The sequence below is a fragment of the Lytechinus variegatus genome, chromosome 19 (assembly GCF_018143015.1).
Source record: "Lytechinus variegatus isolate NC3 chromosome 19, Lvar_3.0, whole genome shotgun sequence".
NCBI lineage: Eukaryota > Metazoa > Echinodermata > Echinoidea > Temnopleuroida > Toxopneustidae > Lytechinus > Lytechinus variegatus.
Window position 1 is genome coordinate 7,957,047 of NC_054758.1, and position 22,954 is coordinate 7,980,000.

General features: G+C 37.2%; 1 protein-coding gene across 1 annotated transcript in view; it reads right to left on the reverse strand.

The window, feature by feature from the left end:
- LOC121405979 (aqualysin-1-like) overlaps window positions 1-22,954 on the reverse strand; it is a 37,660-nt gene that overhangs the window by 1,234 nt on the left and 13,472 nt on the right. The window contains exons 3-8 of the mRNA XM_041596973.1: window positions 21,153-21,293; window positions 20,487-20,616; window positions 17,531-17,646; window positions 14,592-14,733; window positions 2,937-3,121; window positions 378-549 (exon numbers count right to left, since the gene is read on the reverse strand). Of these exons, the coding sequence (XP_041452907.1) occupies window positions 378-549; window positions 2,937-3,121; window positions 14,592-14,733; window positions 17,531-17,646; window positions 20,487-20,616; window positions 21,153-21,293 (886 nt within the window). The remainder of the gene's footprint in view (window positions 1-377; window positions 550-2,936; window positions 3,122-14,591; window positions 14,734-17,530; window positions 17,647-20,486; window positions 20,617-21,152; window positions 21,294-22,954) is intronic.

Here is a 22,954-nt window from a genome sequence, read left to right on the forward strand (position 1 = left end):
TTTAATGACATTTTCAGTATTTTGCTCAGTGAAATCTACTCTATCTATTAAGCTATGAACATTTTCAGCCTGGACCACCCCTTTAAATGATGGAAAGTAAAGTTGATCTAAATTTGGGCAAAACACGATCTCTCTCTCTTTCTCTCTTAATTTCGAAGTATATATATAAGAATTCAATTTTTTAGAGCCCAATTTTATGATGAATAGCTGTAATGGAAAACGACAGTGTAAAAACAAAATCAAGCATTCATCCCAAAGAACAAGCGAAGGATCGCTAATCTTATTTCGCCACACTGTCCTAACTGAAGACAAGGTTATGGTTATATCATAACTAAGCTTGTTTCATTGGAGGAGTGCATATTATAGTCGGCTGATACCTGAGACGTGTGGGCAGGCCATGGAAGTACCGCTAATGGTGTTTGTGTCAATGTCCGAATTTATCCATGCCGATGTGATACTAACTCCAGGTGCGAAGATGTCGACACAGGAGCCATAGTTAGAGAAAGAGGCACGTGCGTCAGTACTGTCGGTGGCACCAACACTCAAGGCCTAGGTATAGGAATATTAGTTATTCATATCAGAAATAAATGATAAACCAGAAAATCAATATAATAGGGCTCTAACGTAGATGTACAACTGGCTTAAATTTTATGCAATGTGGTTTATTATACAAATATGCAACGTTTATGAGTGCAACCGTTCCAAATATTACATGAGGGTGCAAGTTGAAACAATAAATTCAACGACAAGAAGTTGAATAGATTGCTTCGACTTGCCTACCGAATGTAATTTTCGAACAGTCGCACGAACGACAAAACACTGAATATTTGTTTATACAACACACGACTTGAAGACATCGTCTAGACCAATGACCAAAATAAATCGAATTATCGAAAGTATTTGGCCTTTCAAGGAATAGGGCTAGGAGTATCGAATTGGATCTAACTTTATGGCCTTTTATTTCGCTAAATATCATTTTAACTGCGCCTGATGTATGAAGCGCAGTGATTCAGGTAGGCCAACGCGCATGCAATTATTGCGGAGGCTCAGGCCATGGTATGCGCATTTATTGAATTTGAACCAGGTTTGAACTGCCTGCTCTCTTGCTGGAGCGTGCAATACTCGACTATTCCACTGAATGTCAAGTGACGCGTATTCATCCAATCAGCTGCCAAGAATATGTTATGTTATGTGTTGTATATAATCTATAATTTTAGCGATGCATTGAAAATGTATACCTCGGTCTGCAGGCTGTGCACTGTGCCACTTTCAGAGCGAAATCCGAAAACTATGCCATAGGCTCCTGTACAAAATTTGATACTGAATATAAGAGCATATTCAGCATTATTCAATACCCAAGAATGTTTTGTAATCTGATTGGTCAAAATCGGATCACATGATATTCAGCGAATTGCACCCAAAACGCACTATCCTGCACTCTGACGTCATACCAAAAGTACTATCCGGCACTCTGATGTCAGAGTGCAGGATAGTGCGAGGTCTGGAATTATCTGAATTATCTAGAATTTAGATAGAATATAGCATTTGGGGCAACTCAGTAACCTAGAGGGTTGTATAAAACAAACAGTGCACGCATTATTGTGCTTAGACATGCATTAGAGGACCTACATAATGAACTCTGTGCTCCACTTGCCCAGTGGATATACCGCACTCGGTCCTGTGGACCTCGGTGCGGTATATCCATTAGGCTCTTCTCGCACATCGTTCATTATTTGGCCCTGCATGCACGCGCTTACGTGCATTTTTTTTGCATATAGTATAGTGCGCATACGCGAATGCGTGAAATATTCAACGCTTACAACAATGAAATCAATGGGCAGAGTAAGAGCACAACGACACTCAATGACGTCATAATGAACTAGATACAAGTCACATGTCAACGACCAAAATTTGATCTTATGAAGTAATGGTGACTTAATGTGATTAGTGATATGACTTGTTCAGTCAAATTTCTCCTTTTTTATTGCTAAGGGTGGGATAGACGATAATATTGGATGGCTTTATTTCATGAAATACCAGAAATATTCCATTCGCTAGGGCAAAAGTTCCACTCATCTACGTTTTTTTGCCCAAACGGTTGGACATCTGGTATTTCATTCTAAGTCATCCAATATAATATATTCATATAACTGCACACAGATATGAACCTGCAGAAAACTTCTCAATCCAAGTTTGTTACTTTGAATGAAATACGTAAACCGATTACGTCTTCATTCACTCTTATTTTATTTCCCCTTTTTAGGCCCAAAACTTGCAGGCCCACACTTAAAGGTATTGTTTAACTTTGTGAGCAGCTGATTTAAAAAATTCTCAAACCATGATGAAACATGTGTACAAGTACATGTATAAGAACTAATAAACCCTGAAAACAACCATTATTGAGAATAAAAGACTAAAACTACAAGGCAAACCCCGATTTTGTAAAAAGGCGTCTTATAGACACCTAAATAGTACACATAAGTGTATGGGATGAAATTAAGATGGTGTTTCCGGTCACTTTATATTTCAATTTTTGAAGCACTAAATGATTATTTTCGAACGCATATTTTTCTGGGCTTCATTTTTGTAACATATCACAGACAGAGGTGACAAGTGTGACCTTCTAGCTCAGATTTAAAAAGTCAAACCAAATGATAACCAATTACTTTGAATTTGAATAAAAAGAGGGTTTAGGAAAAATTTGCATGATATCTTCAATTATTGAAACGAAAAAAATTATACTCGACACATCAAATAATAACTACAATAATTTTTTTTTTCAATCAGAGGTATGTGCCCCTGCATATGCAACTCCAACTACATAATTATATATACCATTCTCTACGCACGATGTCATAAGGAGACCGATTGCGGATACATGATAAATACCAAACAATGAATTGATTGAATGAAGAATAATGGGGTTAAATACTTACATCTGCAGCCCTGGCTGGGGAGTAATTGCAAGCATCAGCATTGTCGTTACCAGCGGCGACGGAGACAGTAAAGTCAGCATCATACAATCTGCTGACAGCAGCATCAAGGGTATCGGAGGCACCACCTCCCAGAGACATGGAGACAACTCCTGGTTTATTCCCATTTGTAACAACCCAGTCCATTCCTGTATTGAAAACGATTAGTGGCGTAGTGGATCACAACATTACAGGGGTGCAAACATAATCGTTCAAATCCCCCAAACGACCCCCATCCCCATCACGTCCACATCATCCCCCTCAAAGTGACAAAAATATTAATTATTCAAAGACAACAATATAAGCATCTTTGTCGAAAGAACTAAGAGTTCCAGGGCGCCGCACCCGTAATGACGTCACTGAATTTAAAAGTTTTACATCAATTTCTGGAAACCGGCAAATCTACATCGACATGGACAAGGTATCATGAGAGCATTTGATTTCCTTTTCTTATACTATTCAACGTAATCGCATTTATTTCATATTGTCATTCGTGTGTGCAATAACGCGTCTCCATTCAATAGATCAATATTGTTTGAACAAGAATTTTCTTACATCAGCAGTCAATTCTAGTCTTACATTCTTACATTCATTAGTCATCATTTTCTTATGATGACATAATGTCCTTATAGAACATCCCGGTCCTATGTCAAAACTCAAAGTAACAATAATTGAAAATATCAGCTCTGTTTTAACTGTGATCCTTCTTCACCTCACAATTTTTCCACAAAGTGCTTGCAATACAGAGCTTAAAGTGACCCCTTTTCAGATCTGAATATTATATATTTTTAGCTCGCGCTTTGCGCTCGCTTTATTGATTTTCATGGTAAAAAAAAGGTATTTAGAATACCCAAATTCTAGGTCGATATCTCAAACACACGTTTATTCAGATACGCACCTTGTTCTCCATTTAAATAATTATCCAGTTTCAGATAACAATATAAAAAATTGTCTGCTCGTGCTTTGTGCTCGCATTATTAATGTATGGAAATTTCCAATAGCTTAACCTTTTCATGATTTACAAAACATGAATAGAGTGTCCAGAATTTTTCCGCTCGCGCTTCGCGCTCGCATCAATAATGTTCAGTTTTTGTCTCATCCTTTCCACGATTACAAAAAGTGCTTGAAATTTCCATTATTCAGGTAGAAATGTCAAAAATTTCAGCTCGCGCTTCGCGCTCGCAATATTTGAATGTTGAAATATGTAACGTCTTCATGGCTAAGTTCAAGTAGTCCATAACAAATACGTTTTCGATCAGCTCAAAACGTATATAAAAATTTTCCACTCGCGCTCTGCGCTTGCATTATTAATGTAAGGAAGATCCCCACTTCCTCATCCTTTTCATGATTTACAAAACTTGAACAGAGTGTCTCGTTCAGTAGGTCTAAATCACGAAATTTTTTGCTCACGCTTCGCGCTCGCACTAATCGTTTAGTTATATACCTATTCTGTTAAGTTACAAAAAGTGCTTAGAATTTCCATTCCTTAGGTAAAAATGTCAAAAAATTTCAGCTCGCGCTTCGCGCTCGCATTATTTGATTTTTAAAAATATGTAACGTCTTCATGGCTAATTGCAAGCAAGTCCTTAACAGTACCTTTTCCATCAGTTCATTTTTGCTCGCGCTTCACGTTCGTAATAATTATTCACTTGCATACACATCTTTTTTCAGGATTGCCCAGAATGTTCAAAACTTTTAGAAAAAAGTAAATAAGATTCCCCCCAAAAAATAGCTCGCGCTTCGCGCTCGCATTATATAAATAATGATTATGGTATTATATATTTATGTTTATTCATAAGAATAAAGCTAAGAAGTGACTAATATGACTACCCCTTTAAAGATACCAAAAATCCCGGCAAATATCATATTCAAGTGGCCGATCGGGGAAAATATGGCTGAAAAAAAAAATTCCGGGCCCCCTATTGGCGAAGGCTGGATCCGCCCCTGCCCCCAACTAAGTTTCGCCGAAGCAATCATTCCAACGAATTATCAAGGAGCAAAATTGTATATTCTCAATCACCAGTCGACCCCACTCCGCGTTTGCTGTGTATAGGCAGCTATAATTATGTCAGCGTAAGGAGCGAAGATTTTATGTGACGGGGGGGGGGGGGAGAATAAAAATACTTTCGTGCAAGCAAGTGAAGAGCCTTTGCCAAATGTATGTTTTGAATGACCGCTTATACGGTGTGTGACTGGAAACCAGCTCCTAAATGAGTCAGTATGTGTCTTTTAGTCATGAAGTTACAGTGATTTAAGTGTGCATTTTTCTTCTAAAGGTGCTCTCAAAATACGACTTTTGGACATGATTTTTTGAAAAAGTCCTTGCCGTGGGAGGGGGTATCCCCCCTCACACCCTCCCCCGCTCGGTCGCTTCGCTCCCTCGCCGCTGGCGCCCCCCCTATTTCAAAATCCTGGATCCGCCCTGATTAGCTATATTGCTTTTGCGCAAGGACATGTATAGAACTAAATTATGCAAAATGTCATAATTTTGTATAATTTGCATTATAATTATCATTATCATAATAAATGATCATCATTACATACCATTGCATACAGTGTTTCGTTATTATTTTCATCATACATGTGTAATTGAATTTGTTTTTACTCATTCGCTGTAATTTTTCAAATTTTACAGTTTTTTTATATAAATTGTTATCTGCCTCTTTATTATACTTTAGGCCCTACTCAGGGGCGGATCCATCCTTCGCCAATAGGGGGGGGGGCGGATTTTTTTTCTAGCCATATTTTTTCCGAACGGCTGCTCGAAGAGGATTTTTGGTTTCTTTGAATGGGTACAGTCCTAATAGCCACTTCTATTCTTCTGAATAAATGTAAATATATAATATCATAATCCTCATTTATATAATGCGAGCGCGAAGCGCGAGCTATTTTTTTTTTGGTGTTGAAATCTTATGTATTTTTTCCTAAAATTTTGAACATTCTGGACAATGTTTGTTATCCCGAAAAAGATGTGTATGCAAATGAATAATTACTAAAAACGTGAAGCGTGAGCAGAAATGGACTGATGAAAAAGGTAACTGTTAAAGACTGCTTGCAGTTAGCAATGCATGAATACGTTAAATATTTGAAATTAAATAATGCGATTGCGAAGCGCGAGCTGAAACTTTTTGACATTTTTAACAAAGGAATTGAAAATCTAAGCACTTTTTATAACTTTAACAGAATAGGTATATAACTAAACAATTGATACGAGCGCAACGCGAGCAGAGATTTTCGAGATTTAGTCCTACTGAACGAGACACTTTATTCAAATTTGTAAATCATGAAAAGGATGAGTAAGTGGGGGTCTTCCTTACATTATAATGCGAGCGCAGAGCGCGAGCAGAAAAAAACCTGTTAAGGACTGCTTGCACTTAGCCATGAAGACGTTAAATATTTCAACAGTCAATAATGCCAGCGCGAGGCACGAGCTGAAAGATTTTCTCATTCCTACATAAAGAATGTAAATTTTTTATCCATTTGTTTTAATCGTCAACAGCATAAGTATATAACGAAACAATTGATGCAAGCGCGAAGCGCTAGCGGAAAAAGAACGATTAACTCTATTCCTGTTTTGTAAATCATGAAAAAAGTGAGTAATAGGGAATCTTCCTGCCTTAACAATGCGAGCACAAAGCGCGAGCAGAAAATTTTTGACATTGTGATCTGAAACTGGATAATTATTTTTTAATAAAGAACAATTTGAGTATCTGAAGAAACATGCGCATGCGTGTTTCATATTCAGACCTAGAATCTAGGCATTCTAAATACACTCTTATCATGATATTCCGATCTGAAAAAAGAGCCAATATCAGTTCTATATTTCAAGCACTTTGTAGGAAAAATTTGAGGTGGATATATGGATCGCACTTAATAAAGAACTGATATTTTTCATTATTATTACTTTGAATTTTAACATAGGACATGGACATCCTCAGGGCCTGCACATGAAAATGACTATCTCCCTATTCCTCTTGCTGAGCGGGAGATGAAACAAAAGGGACAAATTAATATCTTATTCATAAATCTGATGACATTATGACCTAAACACTGGACATTCCAAGCACTTTTGTAATTATAAATAGGATGCATCAGTTAATATATTTTAACCATTAATGCGAGTGCAAATCGAAAGCCAAAATTTTGGGTAAAATGTCATGGAAAACGGGATAACTCGCCAATCAAAATGCGAGCGTGCAGCGCTAACTGTAACGTTTTGACAATCAGACATGAAAAGGCATATTTTGAAAACTTAATGGAATACACCAAAATAATAGGTATTTGACGAATCAAATTTTACGAGCGCGCAGCGTGAGCAGAAATTGTTTAATTCAGACCATATGATATAATTTTTCAGAGAGCACTTTTTAATTTGTAAATCAAGCAAAATAACGAAAGTTCGTTTCCGAGCTAAAATATATTTGTATATTGAGTTCAAAATTTGGCAGAAGTTACAAAAACCGTCCATGAAACAAACCCCTTATTTCATGTATTTCATATTTGTTAAAATTTTGACTTCCTCTCTCATAGGCTTGTGTACATTATGGGTGCATATGTTAAGAATAAGTAACCCCTTTTTCAATATGTGGAACTTTTTTTCAAGGCTGTCTTTAGCAATGTAATTTGACAGTAATGTTTATCAACCTATGGGCAGAATTCTGTGCAAAAATGAAATCGATTTGTTTATTTACGGATGAGTGAGCACGCATCAAAGTGAGAAAATGGGCATTTTCAATGTCACAGACTCATTTTAAAGGGTAAAAAGGTGAATATTGGGGGCAAATTCGGTTTCAAATGTGACTTTAATTGCTGTTGTTTTTATCATCCATCATTGCTATCACCACACACTTACCGAACTTAACATTTTCATGGTTGAGCGAGCACATTCGGAAACTTTAATAGGAATGAATACTTTTTATACTGCATAAATGTATTTTTCCCTAATAATTTCTCATGATCACTTTAATTGATGGACAAATCAGTGGTGGATCCAAAATTAAAAAATCGGGGAGGGGCCTATAATCGGGGGAGCCACCAACATTTTTCAAATTTTAATATGACCTAACAAGTTGTAGAGGATACTACCAAAAGCCCCTATGATGAAACGTCAAAATACAGGGGCCGCGGAACAGTTTTCAAAGTGTGGGGGAGGGGCTAAGCCAAAAGTGGGGGGGGGGGGACTGACAATGCAACAAATCACAATCGTATGGTCATTTTTAAATTTGTACATGATTTTGGAAAAAGTGGACCCCCTCGCACCCCCGCTTCCGCGGCCGTTGCGATATTGTGCTCACACAACCATGAACATACAATATCAAAATTGTGTGTGGAGTGGCTAAATAATGGATAGCAAAATAGCATAACACCATAAAATTCACCTAAATACAACCTATCAATTTCATTTTCCCCCAGGAGTTGCTTAAAGAGTGTAGACAAGTGGAACGCCTCTGGCCGTCTAACCTGCATCACGCAGTTCAATATAGCAGCAGCGCTGACTTTGAAAACTACTCTAACTCGCACAAGATGTTCAGTGATACATGGTTACTATTATGTCCACTTTTTATGAACTAGACCAATAAACTTACAGAGATATTATGGTTATTCAACAAAAAACCCAACATGGCCAAAGTTCATTTACCTTACATGACCTTTGACCTTGATCATATGACCTGAAACTCGCACAGGATGTTCAGTGATACTTGATTACTCTTATGTCCAAGTTTCATGAATCAGATCCATAAACTTTCAAAGTTATGATGGAAATTCAACAGATACACCCAATTCGGCCAATGTTCATTGACCTTTGACCTTGGTCATGTGACCTGAAATGCGCACAGGATGTTCAGTGATACTTGATTACTCTAATGTCCAAGTTTAATGAACTAGACCAATAAACTTTCAAAGTTATGATGGTAATTCAACAGATACCCCCGATTCGGCCAAAGTTCATTGACCCTAAATGACCTTTGACCTTAATCATGAGACCTGAAACTTGCACAAAATGTTCAGTGATGCTTGATTACTATTATGTCCAAGTTTCATGAATCAGATCCATAAACTTTCAAAGTTATGATGGGAATTCAACAGATACCCCCAAATCGGCCAAAGTTCATTGACCCTAAATGACCTTTGACCTTGGTCATGTGACATAAAACTCATGCAGGATGTTTAGTGATACTTGATTAACCTTATGTCCAAGTTTCATGAACTAGGACCATATACTTTCTAAGTTATGACGTCATTTCAAAAACTTAACCTCAGGTTAAGATTTTGATGTTGATTCTTCCAACATGGTATAAGTTCATCGACCCTAAATGACCTTTGACCTTGGTCATGTGACATGAAACTCTAATAGGATGTTTAGTAATACTTGATTAACCTTATGGCCAAGTTTCATGAACTAGGTCCATATACTTTCTAAGTTATGATGTCATTTCAAAAACTTAACCTCAGGTTAAGATTTGATGTTGACGCCGCCGCCGCCGTCGCTGCCGTCGGAAAAAACGGCGCCTATAGTCTCACTCTGCTATGCAGGTGAGACAAAAACCACCTACGAAATATCATATCTCAAAATAGCTCCGTTCAAAAGTTACGGCAATTTAATCTAAGGGGACTTACTTTTTTTGTTATTATTATTATTTGTACTTCGTTTTTCCCCATTAGGCCCAAAGCGCTTACAATGAATAAGATGTACTATTTTAAAAACTACAAAATATTAAAGAGATGAGTTTTTAATGACTTTCTGAAGATTGCTAATGATGGAGACTGTCTAATTATTAGTGGCAGGTTGTTCCAGGATTTTGAAGCCGACACCGTAAAAGTTCTGTCACCAGCTAATGTACGAGTTAATGAATATGTGAGGCGAAGGTGATCACTGGCCGATCTAAGAGCTCTAGTTGGTCTATACAGATTCAAGCAGTTACTTAAATACTGTGGAGCCTGTTTATTCAGTGTTTTGTAGACAATCACGAGTAATTTGAACGTAATTCTCTATTCAAAGGGAAGAGAGTGAAGAGAGTTAAAGAGTGGTTAGGAAGGATGATCTCCGGAAACCTGTAGAATTAATCGTGCTGCCCAATTATGTAGTCGTTGAACACGGACTAATTGATTAGAGGGAATTGTAGAAAGGAGCCCATTGCAATAATCAATACGAGACAGAACCAATGAACGAACAGCATTGTGACAGGCAGACTGGTCAATAAACCTTCTGATTCTAGAAATGTTCCTTAAATAAAAAGTGACTGTGCTACAGATATGAGAGATATGGTACGACAATGACATGCGGGAATCAAATATGACACCAAGGTTTCGTATTTTTTCTGATGGTCTAATGAGTGTACCATCAACATCAAGTTGAACATTTGGAAGATTGCGCAAGTTATAAGTAGAGGCCGCAACAAAAAAAAATCAGTTTTATTATCATTAAGTTTTAATTCATTCACTATCATCCACTGTCTTATATCTGATATACAATTCTGGAGTTTAACCAGTGCATTATTCATGTTATTGAGAGCTCCAGGAGTTTTCGGATCAAAAGAAACATATAATTGTATGTCATCAGCGTAAAAATGATAATTGATATAGTGATTTCGGATATCACCAACTGGAAGAGTATATATTGAGTAGGATACTACCAAAAGCCCCACACACAAAGTTGTGTGTGTATATATATATATAGGCCTAATACACTGGATCTAGAAGGTCCATGCTAATACAAACAGCTATAAACTATTATACAACTCCAAAGAATGTTCTGTAATCTGATTGGTCCAAATCGGATCACATGATATTAAGCGAATTGCGCCATTGCATTCAAAACGCACTATCCTGCACTCTGACGTCAAGTGCAGGATAGTGCGAGGTCTGAAATTATCTAGAATTATTCAGAGTTTAGATGAAATATAGCATTTGGGGCAACTCAGTAACGTACAGGGTTGTATAAAACAAACAATGCACGCATTATTGTGCAAAGAGGACCTAAATAATGAACTCTGTGCTCGACTTGCCAAGTCTAGTGGATATACCGCACTCGGTCCTGCGGACCTCGGTGCGGTATATCCATTGGCTCTTCTCGCACATCGTTCATTATTTGGCCCTGCATGCACGCGCTTGCGTGCATTATTTGTATACTATCGAATGTTTGGAAGATCATAAAGCTTCTTCGGATCAATTCTTCAATAGTCTCGAACCGTGCCAAGAGGGAAGGAATCAAGAAAAAGATGTTTCCTATTCCAGTACGAGAACACACGAAAAGATCAACGAATCAAAAATAAGAAAAACAGGGGATGGTGAGTAGATTTTCCTTTGAAAGAAGGCCTTCGGTTGGAAGTAACTTAGTTTATGTTAAGCACTAGAAGGAGTTTTGTTCAAGCAAGAAGCGAAATTGTTTTGAAGCAAATGTCCAGGAAATATGGGAATTTCTTTCTCTTTTGTTTTATGATTAACAACTTGGATAAGGCGCTTTCAGGACAACTCGCTCTGCAATGTCATCTTTTCTTGTGTTGGAGAATGAATCGCATCCGATCGGAACTCATCCTCTGATCTCCAGGTTTATTAAAGGTGAGACCACCTGCTCCCAGATATGATGAAATTTAGGACATTACTGTTGTTTTCAATTACTTACGCAATATTTCGCCAGCTAGGCAACTTTCGTGTTAATGGCATTAACATCAGAGCGAAGGCAGCAAACACTTCACAATCTACGTATTGATAGAGCGGAAAATTCCACAAATATGATTGATTTCTTGAAACGGACAAGACCAAGGAACACTGGCTTCAGAGTTGAATTCAAAGATTCAGGAAGAATGAACATAATGAAGGCTCAGAAGTTCTTCAGAGGGACAAGGTTTTGTCAATCATGACAGGACAGATAATATTGATTATTCGCTATTTCAAGAAATACTTGGACTAATTGACATGTCCCTTGAGGGACTCAGAAGGTAATCGCAAGCCACACAAGAGGGTGACTACCGCTTATTCTCAAAGCTGCTGGACTTGATGTAAACAGGTCCACAGCCGATTCAACTAGAGCAGCATCTGCTTCTGCAGCTAAACGTATGGGAGTACCAATTGACCCCCGGGGGGGCCACTTCCATTCACGAGTGGATACCATGCGCGACCATGGGGTCTCGAAAAGCACCCTAAACACGTAATTTCCATTTTCTGAAAATGCACCCCTTAACAAGTATTGGCGTGTGAAACCCTACCCTTAACAAGTATTGGAAACAAAACGATACTCTTGGCAAATATTCCCTGAAATGAACCCCTAAACAAGTACAGGAATGTTTTATTGTCACGGGTCCTTCGGTCGTCGGCTTTACCTTATTTGGTTTAGTACGACCCCACCTTCTACACCTCGCTCAAATTGGACTCTAAACACGAAGTTTTGGGGCAAAAAGGACATCCTTTATAAAACATTTTAATTTTGTTTTATCATCCCCACATATTCGACCCTAAACACGTAATTTTCCTAGCGAAATAGATACCCTTTTTTCATTATTTTTGTGTTTTTGACACCCTTATCACGTTACATACGTAACGTGCCCTATCGTGAAAAAGACATCCTTTTTACGTGTTTTTTTGGTCGCGCATGGTATCCACTCGCCAATGTAAGTGGCCCCCCCGGGAATTGACCACATGATTGTTACAGCGTGCAGGCTGGTCGCAGAAGAAGCCCGGGGCCACTTCAATTCACGAGTGGATACCATGCGCGACCATGGGGTCTCGAAAAGCACCCTAAACACATAATTTTCATATTCTGAAAATGCACCCCTTAACAAGTATTGGCGTGTGAAACCCTACCCTTAACAAGTATTGGAAACAAAACGATACTCTCGACAAATATTCCCTGAAATGAACCCCTAAACAAGTACAGGAATGTTTTATTGTTACCGGTCCTTCGCCTCGTCGCTTTTCCTTATTCGGTTTAGTACGACCCCAGCTTCTACACTTCGTGCAAATCAGACTCTAAACACGAAGTGTTGGGGCAAAAAGGACATCCTTTATAAAACATTTCAATTTTGTTTTATCATCCCCGTAAATTCGACCCTAAAACACGTCATTCTCCTAGCGAAATAGATACTTTTTTTCATTATTTTGGTGTTTTTGACACCCTTATCACGTTACTTACGTAACCTGCACTATCTTGACATCCTTTTTACGTGTTTTTTGGTCGTGCATGCTGGTATCCACTCGTCAAGCCCCCCCCCCCCCCCCCAAGAGAAGGAGACATATATTCTACAACAGACCCCGAGTGGGAAATTCCAGATTTGCAGACAGTGTACTTTAATCGGCATCCTTAACTCCTTTCAACTAATGAATTGCAAGTCTTTTTTTCTGTATCTGCATGAATCCGCAGTTCTTCAAAATATTGCACACTATCTCAAACGTGAGATTTCGAGATAAAATAGGAAAGACAACAGAAAACTTATGATGTATGAAGTTGATTTCTATTTTATTAGAAATCGGGAATGAAGGCATAATGTGCCCTCCGCTACCTCCCTTCACTTTTTTCCAGATGTAGGTTTTTCGTTAAAGTTTAGAATTTCTTGTTCTTGCTGCGGCTTAATTCATGCGGGTTAAAAGCTCTGAACATTGATTTACGCATGCGTGTAGGGTATTCTTCCACAAACCCGGTTTCTAATAAAATAGAAATCAAACATCAACCGGTAAGTTTTCGGTTATTCATTCTATTCGTATCTATTATCACGATTCGCATTAATTCTACTGTCGGGGCGTCTTGATTACGAATCTCGTCTCCCATGAATGAGAAGGACTTGTCCTGGATTCAAATCTCAGCCACGGCGTGAATCCTTCAGCAACAAATTTATCCACATTGTGCTGCACTCAACCCAAGTGAGGTGAATGGTACCCGGCAGGATTAATTCCTTTAGCAGCCATTGGCGGCGAAGCAGAGGATTATCTTTTGTGTGTGTGTGGGGGGGGGCACAACAATAGGTGTCCCCCCACACACAAAAGATAATCCTCTCTGCTCCGCCGCCAATGTTAGCAGCTGGAGCTCAGCGGGGTAGGAACACTCTCAAAATCAAGGATTAAAAATACATCCAGATCGGCTGTGAATAGTGACCAGCCGAGTATTATATTTAGTGTTAAACCTTTTACGTTTGAATATAAAAAAATATTTGAATGTAAAATTTTGAGATTTAAAAGCTAATCCTATAGATTTGAAATAAATTCAACATTCGGCTGGTCACTATCCACAGCCGATCTGGATTGATTTTAAATCCTTGATTTTTAGAGTGAAAATAGATAAATCGGCGCCTCGTAAATGATATATATTATATTACTTTGGACTGTATGGGGATTGTTAGTTTGAATCTATTTTATTGTATTTTGTGAATGAAAATAAAAAAAATTATCGAATCTCAATATCTCAATTTTAATGCACTGATCAATGTTTGGTTTGTGTGATTTTACTCTATAAATAATCACGTTATTTCAGCTTGGAGTTCCCCCAACAAAGTGACACATTAAGTATGTGAGTATATAAGCTTGTGGATTGTAATTTTTTGTGAAATCATCAACACGGATAACAACAGATTTTGCCTCCGGACAAATTAAAATGCCCACTTCACATTTCAATTTTGATTATGATATTACCATCTATGATATTGGCGGTTGACCCGGATCCAATACAATTGAGAACGCGGATTCCGTAGATGTTTGCCTTCTTGGCGACACCGTATTTGGTACCACCAACGGTTCCTGCACAGTGTGTACCGTGACCATTGCAGTCTATTCCCTGCACGATAAAAGAAACATATAGGTTTGATTTTCAGAATGTCATTATGCATATCATGATTAGGGCCCAGTCAGACCGCAGGTCCCTATGCTAATGAGCAAAAAGGCCAGATTCATCCAAATCATCTTGTGGCTGAATCCTCCTCCTTGCAAAATCTCGTGATTCGTGAGATTTTCTTTCTCTAAGAATTTACCTGTTTTAACCTCAAGTTAAATGAAATATTATTGCACCATCAGATAGAGTAAAGGTTACTCTTTCATATTGGTCATTTATTTTGTATACAATATTTTGTTAAATAAGTAAATTTCTGGCCTAAAAGTGTGCCTCAAAACTGAATTTTCTTCCTCTGTTTTCTTTTTGCAAATTGTGCAAAAGTTTTTATTTTGAGCCTCAATGATATCTATATCACCATAAAGCTGAACTTCTGTACTTTCTCACAATGCCACTCTTGATATGCGGCACCTTTTAATCGGGTCAAGATCACACTTTTCTCACCAAGGTACAAGACGAGATTTCTGAAATGTTGTACTTGCATGAAATCCAGAGTCCTGATTGGCTGGATAGTGGATAAGGTTCACAGAACAACAGGCGCGGGGTATTTGAGATTACCACATGGGAAGTGTGACCTTCCCACGAACCCATGTACTGGAACCGTTGGAATTTGCCACTGGGTGGTCTCTTTGACCAATCAGAGTGCAGTATTCTTGTTTTCAAACTGCTTTACGTACTTGGCAAATGAAAAGTGTGATCTTGACCCGATTAAACCGATTCTTATTTTAAAACCTATATTATTTCAAAGCATACATATTCAGCTTTATCATGATATAAAAATCATTTGGGCTCAAACATAAATAAAGTGTGAAAATAGCATCTTTTGTCAGGTGAAAATATTTATTTTGTAGCATATTTCAGATCAAAATTTTAACCTATATTACAAAATCTTTGAATAAATCCAAACCCATGACCTGAAAGAATGATTCTTTCTTCTTTACAATGGTACCAAATTCATGAAATTCGATGCACAATTAGAGCAGCAATGACAGAATGAAAAGAGGTGTTTTGGTCCGCATCAAGCTCATTAAATATGCAAAACAACTCAAGTCATGAATATCACTTGGATGAAAGAAGCCACTTTCTTGGGACCTGCAGTCTGACTGGGGCTCCGATAACACAAATCTTAGCGATGAATAGCAAATATGAATAAACGCTTCTGATTGGTTCTTGGTCAATGTTTTGAACCAAATGCGGGTGTAACATTGATATTGATTGGTCACTGATCCATTTCGTGATTGATCGCTAATCTTGTCTTAGGAAGTCTGATGACATTTCCTTACTTTGTTATAATGGCAAAATATATGCATTCTAACAAACTACTTAAGATCCCCTTCGAGATTATCAAAAGTTTCTGTTCGCGCTTTGCGCAGGCTTTCGTTGTCGTAGTTCTTAAAAATATGTAGACCCATCCTATTCATAATCACAAAAGTGCCTAAAATGTTGAGTTTTCAGGCCTTCTGATCAACAAATTTCGGGCTCTCCGTTATAATACTTTCGGTATCATATCATTTTTAATACATTCCTATAATATCCTTACAGTTTCATTTTTTCACTTTTCATCAGTAAATTGTAGATCGCGCTTAAAGAAATAATAATAACAATAACTTAAACTTACATAGCGCTTTTCATGAAATCATATCACAGCGATTTACAGTGTAGAACATACAAAAATATACAAATTAGAAATCATTAAACTAAGAGAGAGAGAGAGAGAGAGCGAGAAGAAGAAGAAGAAAAATCAAGGACATGGGGCGATGTTGAATATGCTTTCCTCATGAGGTACGTTTTTAAATTTGATCGAAATGAAGTGATATTTGGGATGCAACGGAGGGAAGCTGGAAGAGTGTTCCAAAGACGTGGGGCAGAGCTTGAAAAGGACAATTTTAGTACATGTATTTGCTTTTTTTACTGTTAAGAAATTTGTATTTGCAGAACGAGGGGACCTACTGGGAGAGTATGCCTGGATCAATTCGGAGAGATATTTTGGAGCATGTCCATGAAGAGATTTGAATGTTAGGAGTATAACTTTGAATTGTATACGGAATTTAATGGGGGAGCCAGTGCAAAGAAAGGGGAAAAGGAAGATATAGTAACTATTTTCATAAGACAAGAAATAAATTTCCGTACCTAGGGAGATGGAAAAACAAAGAAATCAGCTCGCACCTCGCATCATATATTACGTGTAATCTATATTATCTTCCAAATATTTCCTACACAGTGCCTGAAATAATACTGTAAGTGACCCCCTTTTTCAGATCCAAATATCAGGTCTTTTCAGTTTTTCCCTTCACGACCAGTGAACCTCTCTTGTCATGCTTGTGGTAAATGTTATATAAATTGGCGATGGCTTAGGGGCTAAGAAAGGTTCACCGGTCCTTAAAGTCCCTTCGGGCCAGTATGTAAAAAAAAAAAATCGATCGTGCTTCGCACGTACAGTAATTATTTACTTATATAATCATTTCGTTGATGATCACAAATATTGCTATGAATTTTAAATTCTAATGAAAGACTACATGAAATAAAAAAAAAATAGCTCGTACGTCGCGCTCGCATTATTTAATCAGGGCGTACGTGATATGATTATCTTGTTTGTACGGATACAGCCAAACAACCGTTAGTACTATCTCTTCAACGAAACCAACAAAAATCAGCACTGAGCTGCCGGTTGGTAGATGAAAATATCACCCCCCCCCTATTGGCAACAAAAGTTTACGGAATACATTTGCCTTTGAGGTGAACTTACATTCTTGTTGAATAAGCATGCATCGTAAGCAGCAGAAGCACGATTATATTCGAAGTCGTCGTGAGAAGGAAGAATACCTGTATCAATCACGTACACATTCACACCCTCACCAGTATCTGAAAATGAAAAGTATAAGGATTGTGTTTTTTCTTTCTTCTTCACGGAGGAAAAATAATAATAGTTGTCATGTTATTTTTCATAGCCTGAGAGCATAATATGCCTGTTTTCAAACTAAATTTTTGCATATCGCTTTAGGACTGTTATGTATTTATTTAATAAACAATTCGATTACTTAATTTATTTGTTTAATAATTATTTTTCTTTTACCTCCTCTTGACAGAAACGCAAGTCTACACCAATATTGACTTAAGTACAAGTGTATATCAAACCAGGGTAAAATACAATGTAAAATAGGAAAGTTAGGCATTTTTACATACATATACAGGATTTTTTTGTTACGAAACACAGTTATATGCAAATGAGACGGTCGATGATGTCACTCACTCAATATGTCTATTGTATTTTATATTTTGAATCATAAAATACTTCAGTTATCGTTTTTGCAAGGAGACTAGTCATCTAATCACGATAAGTTAAAACACTGTCTGTTGCTCATGACCAGCGGGAATTAAAATTTTGTTCCTCAATACGAGGAGAAATAGAAAATATTTCGTATTTCATATAATGAAATACATGCAGGTGAATGACGTCTTAACTTCCTTATTATACAAACGATTTGATGAAACTTTCATCGTTTATAAAGTTTATCTTCTGTTCGAATCATATTTTGATTCGAACGGACTGACTCTTTAATATTGCCACCCTTCCCCGTGCTGATTGAATAATAATAATAATAATAACAATAATATATAATAACAATAATATATGATAATAAAATAATAATAATGAAATTATGATACATGGGCGATGATCCTGGGGGCTGGGAGCACAGTGCCACCCCCACTTACAAACCTTTTAAAGCACTGAAAAAGTGTTTTTTCTCCAGAACCCCCCCCCCCCACAAACGTGTATTATGCCCCTTTCTAGATGTTGCCAAATGCCTTTTCTCGTATCAGTGCCAATCTTTAAGAAAATATGTCCCCTCATGACCGTGTTCCCTGTCCCTTTCACCTTAGAAGGATCCGTTTCATGTGTTAGCAAGTGTCCCCATTTTACCCAACTGACAGTGCCCCTCACGAACATGTCCTGTGCCCCTTAAACCTGAGAAGGACCCGTTTTATGTCTTAAGCAAGTGCTCCCTTGCTTTCTTGTATGTGCCCATTCTCGAATGAGTGCCCCCTTTTACCCAAGAAAAGTGCCCCTCATGCACAAACATGTCGAGTGCCCCTTTCACCTGATAAGGATTACGCCGTTAGCAAGTGCCCCTTTTGCCTTCTTATAGCTGCTTTTCTCATATCAGTGCCCCTTTTTACCCAAGAAAAGTGCCCCTCAAGAATGTGATCTGTGCCCCTGTCATACCCGTTTTACGCAATACCCAAGTGTCCCTTTGCCTTCCTTTATTTGCACTTTCTCGTATCAGTGCCCCTTTTACCCAAGAAAAGTTCCCCTCACGAAAGTGTTCTGTGAACCCTTTCATGCACCTGTGAGAAGGGCCTGTTTTATGTCTTAAAGAGTGCACTTTGAAACAAGAAAATAATATTCTCATTTTCAGATGTTACTACTTATCATGCTTACTAAGGGGAAAAAAATTAAGACTAATCTTTCGTGCCTTATTCATGAGTAACGTGAGTGACGAACAGATGGGGGGGCTCTTCCAACCCCCTCCCTAATTTTTTCACGGCCAAGAAAATAAAAAGGAAAAAGAAAGAGAGAAGGGGAAAAAATGATAGTTTCTGAACATCATGTCAAACCTAACACAAAATTGGATTTTCGTTTTAAAAATTTAAGAATTTTTATAGCTTATATGTGATACAGCATATCTATAGCCCCCTCAAATTCTTTGGCTCATTACACCACTGTACATATTTATTTTCTTTGTTTAAAGATTTTCTATAAAAAAGGTGCCCCTTTCGCCTGTGCCCCCTTTCAACTTTCGCTCCGCCACCCCTGAAATAATAATAATAAACGTGATAATAATAATGATAATAATTATGATAACAATTATGATAATGGTATTTCATTCAGCATCATTGGTAGCATACGCTGAATTGTATAATCGTTTACATATAAAAACACAAGAACATGAAGAAAGCACAAATACAGCTTTACTTGATTAGAAATAAAATCTGATACAAAAATACACTCAAAGCATGAAAAATTATATAATCAATAATATTTTGGTGAACAATATAAACGCAGAAATAACAACATTATTCAGCAATATAATTATTTCAAAAAATTATAATGATCACAGCAAATGAAGAAGTTTCCGTATTCGCATGATAGATAAAAAGAAAAAAAAAAGAATATCCGGAAGGGAAGAATTTGTCAGAATTGAAATTCAATATAAAATTGGACTATGGTGGATGCCGAATTTTAAATAAGAGATCATAGTGATTTAACGGATAGGGAATTTGAAGAGTGTAAGAAATACCATCGGTAAAATGTATAAATTTACAAGGGTCACTACTGTTGGAGAGTGGACAGAGTGGATCTGCCAGAAAAAAAAATGGAAGGGGAAGGGGGGGGGGGGTGTTTTCACGGGTAGGCGAGGAACGCGAATTGAGTGTAAAGTACGCCAAAAATTAGAGTAAAAAACCTCCCTAAATCACGAAGGTCTAAAAACGCAAACGAAATATGTAATTTGCAAACCTAGGAAATGTTGATAAAAGTCCCGAAGTTTAGATTTTTGTGGGAGGGACATTTACACAAAACCCGCGTTTACCAGTATAAATTCATAAAGGCCTGTCCTTAAATCATTTATTAAGGTGCTTTTCTCAAGACAGTTCTCACGCGGATGCTAGTGTCTACTTTTCATTAGCATGGGTGGGCTTACATGTTGGGTTGTAGCTGTCATCAAGAGGAAGGTCCCTTTGATCAATACGATCAAGACCCCAGGATTCTACGGCTTGAGCCCGAACAACACCATCCTCTTCAACATGTATGACTCCATCAAACCTGCGGACCTGTAACACATTTGATTTTGAGTTGAAATGATTTATTATTTTCCTCTGCAGTAACACCATACATATTTCTTTAAATTACTATTGTAGACACTTTAGTCAGAGGAAAAATGTACTTAAAAATGTATCATTCCAAGATCCAAACAAAAGCTGACCTTCTATTAAATTACTATTACATTTACGATTTGCAGGAAAAGAAGCGCAATCATTATGAAGCAGATTGCTTGAAAACAAATTACCCCATATTCATATTCATTAGATTAATACATTTATTAAGCAGAATTATATGTTCATAGTTCAGTGAAAATGGAACACGGTGACAGTGGTCAGCATAATTTGGGATTCTAAAATTCTACTGCACCCTGGCCGTACGTGTAAAAAACTCCCCGGGGGTGGGGGGACAAAGCGTACAACAGATTATGAAGAACCTCGAAAGCGAGTGAGCGAATCGACCGAGCTTGGTCTGTGGGCAAAATTTATAGGATAAATATTCATTTTACTATTTTTTAAATCTTATTATTTCGCAGGTATATACTTACGAATTCGACGGCATCCTCGCTGAGTTCAAGTGAGAGGGTCTTCATGTTCTTGAAAGTTTTGAGGATCTTGGCAAGCCTGAAATCATGGGAAGCGAAGGCTGCGAAAAGGCGGACATTGAAATCCCTCATGTCGACATTATCCTGAAATAATTTGAATATAGTCATGTTTGCAAATTGTTAAAATGTAAAGAAAACATACATGTACGTATAGTTGGGATAAACATATTTTGAAATTAAAAGGGTTTTCTACAATTGTGTTTGTTTACTGTCATAGCCTCTGGAAGAGTGTTTTTGATACAAAGATGTAAGGCTATGTAATACCTCAGTCACATTTGTTCTACAGCGCGCCGCGATGGCCGTGCGGCGAGTCGAAAACAGTAGTTTTAAAGGGGAAGTGAACTGTGTGTCGTCTCTCATTGACTGGGTGTTATAAAAACCTAGCCTCGAAATATACGTTTTCAGATCTTCAGATCTACTATATTACAGAGAATACATTGACCCATATTGTATTTTTTAGAGAAACTAAAATGTTTTGAAAGGAAATTATTTCCTACTTGGTAACATAACTATTGCGGTATAAATGTATTGAGTAGTTAATAAGCATTTTATAATTCAAGTAGGGTATATATTTTTAGACTACACTAGCATTGTGGGTCAGGAAACTGGACAGGTATGAGGTAGTTGAGGACTCGAGACGGCGCTATTCATGCTATTGGTTCGTATCTGTTTTAACATTTATTTTCACCAGCTAAATAACATAGGTGTAGTTTGAAAAAATAAAATAAAACCGCTGTTTTCGACGAGCCGTATGGCCACCGTAGAGCAAAAGGGGCAGAGCTATTACAAAGTAGGCCTGCAACAGAATTGGAGAAAGTTGTCCTTGAAAAGTAAAAGACTCGTACAATTTAAATAACTATCCTGTAACCAAGGGACTATGTACAGGTGTATATATATCTTAAAAATAATAAAAAGAACGAATACTCCATTTATGCATATATATATATATATATGCATAATATATGCATATGCATATACATATATATATATATATATATATATATATATATATATATATATATATAGTGTGATCAATCTTGGCGATATACGTGTACGGGTCTCCTTCATAATTATATACATGTATTAGGTCAAGAGTATTGAGAGGGCTCTAGAAAGGTCAGTTCCAGACTTCATCAAGCTTTCGGGCACATGCCCTTCATCAGAATCGTACGGTCCGTTAGTATAGTGTATTGTTGGCAGTAAAGTTAAATGTGAAGTACATATATATTTATATATATTGTAACGAAATGAAACGTTTCTTTAATGTTTAGCTTTGTTTTGGAACGTTGATGAGCGTAGAATAATTTTTAATCCATGTACATTATTGCATAGGGTAAAAATCGTTTGTAATCGATTAAATTTATATTTTCTTTAAAATGTATATAAGCACTATTTGCTGAGAAATGATGTTTACAACTGTATGATTATATTACATATGTACCTTTAATTGTTTTTCACTGTTCAGGTATACATAATAGTGACAATCACCATAGCTGTTGTTAAAATTTTATATTTCATGACTTTAACTAGTTTTAAAAGATGATTAAATTTTAGTGCCTGACAATCTCCCTCCTCCATTTTTTGTACTCCTGAGACGCCCTCAAAAGACACCTCGAGCGGGCTTGTCAGGATAACGTACTAGTACAGGACAGGAGAGGTGGTCTTGCACGATTTCGAACTGACGTAGATTGAACAAAGAAATGATTCTATTTTGAAAAATAAAGAAAGCAAATTTACAAGGCAAC